General features: G+C 61.4%; 1 protein-coding gene across 1 annotated transcript in view; it reads left to right on the top strand.

The window, feature by feature from the left end:
* Window positions 1–1,767, top strand: part of PPP2R4 (protein phosphatase 2A regulatory subunit 4) — a 40,724-nt gene extending 38,957 nt beyond the window's left edge. The window contains exon 9 of the mRNA XM_006768480.2: window positions 1,359–1,767. Coding sequence (XP_006768543.1) covers window positions 1,359–1,436 — 78 coding nt within the window. The 3' untranslated portion in view covers window positions 1,437–1,767. The remainder of the gene's footprint in view (window positions 1–1,358) is intronic.
* The last annotated feature ends 6 nt before the right edge of the window (window positions 1,768–1,773 follow it).

The following is a 1,773-nucleotide window of genomic DNA, read 5'->3' as shown; positions in this document are numbered from 1 at the left end:
GCTGGGACAGGGGTCACTGGAGCCACAGAAACAATTCCCCGAGGAGAGGCGCCGTCCGTGTCCGCCTCCCGCCCAGGTCCAGACCACGCCTTCCTGTGCCCCCACAGGCCCCCCCAGCCCCTTGGCGCCTTCATTGCTGTTCGGATTAAAGCCTCTGTTTTGCACCTGTCATCTGTGTCTTTTTAAAAAAAAAAATGTTTTTATTGATTTGAGAGAGAGAGAGAGAGACATCCGTCTGCTGCCTCCCCAGAACTTGGATCCAGCCCACAAACCTGGGCATGTGTCCTGACTTGGAATCGAACTGGCAGCCTTTCGGTATATGGATGACACTCAACCAGCGGAGCCACTGCAGCCAGAGCCATCTGTGTCACGTCACATGTTCTATCTTCACAGGACTCTGTGTCCCCCGCCCAGTCCCCTTCCCTTGGGCCCTGGAGTCCAGGGCTCGAGCTGTTTCACCGGGGTGTGGGGTGAGACTTTCGTGGGCAGCGAGGGGGTGCCCCGCAGGCATGGGAGCGGAGACCTGGGTTCAAATCCTGAGTGTCTGCACCCCAGCTCCAAGGTCTCAGGTAAATTACTGAATCCCTCCGAGCCTCAGCTTCCTCACCTGTAAACGGGGACAGTCCCAGGGCAGCTGCCGGGATGAAGGAAGGATGTGAAGTCCTCAGCCCGGGCCTGGCACGTAAGTGCGCAGTGCTCACTGTGGCTCTTCTTGGAGAAGCGGCCCCAATCTGGCCTGGGAGCCTTGGGACCGGACTTGGCTAGAAATGGGCCCCTGCAGTTTTTAGGGGTGCCCTCTCCCCCTGCACCCCTGTGTCTCATCATGGTGAGCGGGGGTCGGCTGCTGTGCCTGAGACCCCTAGGACTTCCTCCACACTCCTGCCCTGGGCGTCTGTCGCCAGCGAGGCTTCTCCTGGCCTCGAGGTCTCGCCGAGCCGGGGAGCCGCCGTCCTGGAGCCCAGCTCTGGAGTCAGGCCGCACTCTGTAGTGAGGAGCCCTGATCTGGAAAATGGGCAGAGTGGTATCTGGGGCACAGGCGGTGAGATTCGCTCCTACAACAGCTGCCTGCACCCCCCTCGTGCTAGCCCTCTCTCCTCCTCTCCCCCTCTCCCTCGCCTGCCCCCCAGTCTCCCACTCAACCTCAGTCTCATTCTCATTTGGTGGGTCTGATAGTCTTGGAGTGGGTGGGCCTTGGGTGGGAGGGGTGGTCAGGGACAGGGCTGCTCTGAGGCCGGGCCGCCTCCTGAGCCCCATGGACACCTCTGGGCTGACTGGCTTGAGCCTCTGGGGTTGTCCAGGTCCCTGGAGGCCTGAGCCGCGCAGCCCTCACCGCTCTGCTCTTTGCCTCCTTCCCGCAGTGCCTGGAGAAGTTCCCCGTGATCCAGCACTTCAAGTTCGGCAGCCTGCTGCCCATCCACCCCGTCTCACTGTGCTAGGAGGGGCTGAGTTCGCAGTTCCGGTGTCTGCACCTCCCGCCCCAGCTATGGTCCCCTCCCCCTCCCCTCTGTTCTTTCTGTTTGATGAGAGGCTGTCTGTTGGGGTGGGTAGTGGGTGCGGGTCGAGGAGGGCTCAGGGCATAAGGCTGAAATACTCAAGTTGGGAGAAGTGACCAAAGTGTGGCCAGTTTCCTGACTCCGCCAGGTGGCTGGTCCCTGGGCCGTGCCCACCCTAGCCTGCCTCTCCTCTGTCCCGTCCAGTTTTGAGATCCAGGCTGTTCTGGGCCACTGCCCCCAGGGAGGGAGGGATTTCGCTGATTTTGTTGCTCTCTCGGGG

This window comes from Myotis davidii, unplaced genomic scaffold (genome assembly GCF_000327345.1).
Source record: "Myotis davidii unplaced genomic scaffold, ASM32734v1 scaffold142, whole genome shotgun sequence".
Classification (NCBI taxonomy): Eukaryota; Metazoa; Chordata; class Mammalia; order Chiroptera; family Vespertilionidae; genus Myotis; species Myotis davidii.
The sequence above is the reverse complement of the archived record's forward strand: the minus strand, read 5'-3'. Positions and strand labels throughout refer to the sequence as shown.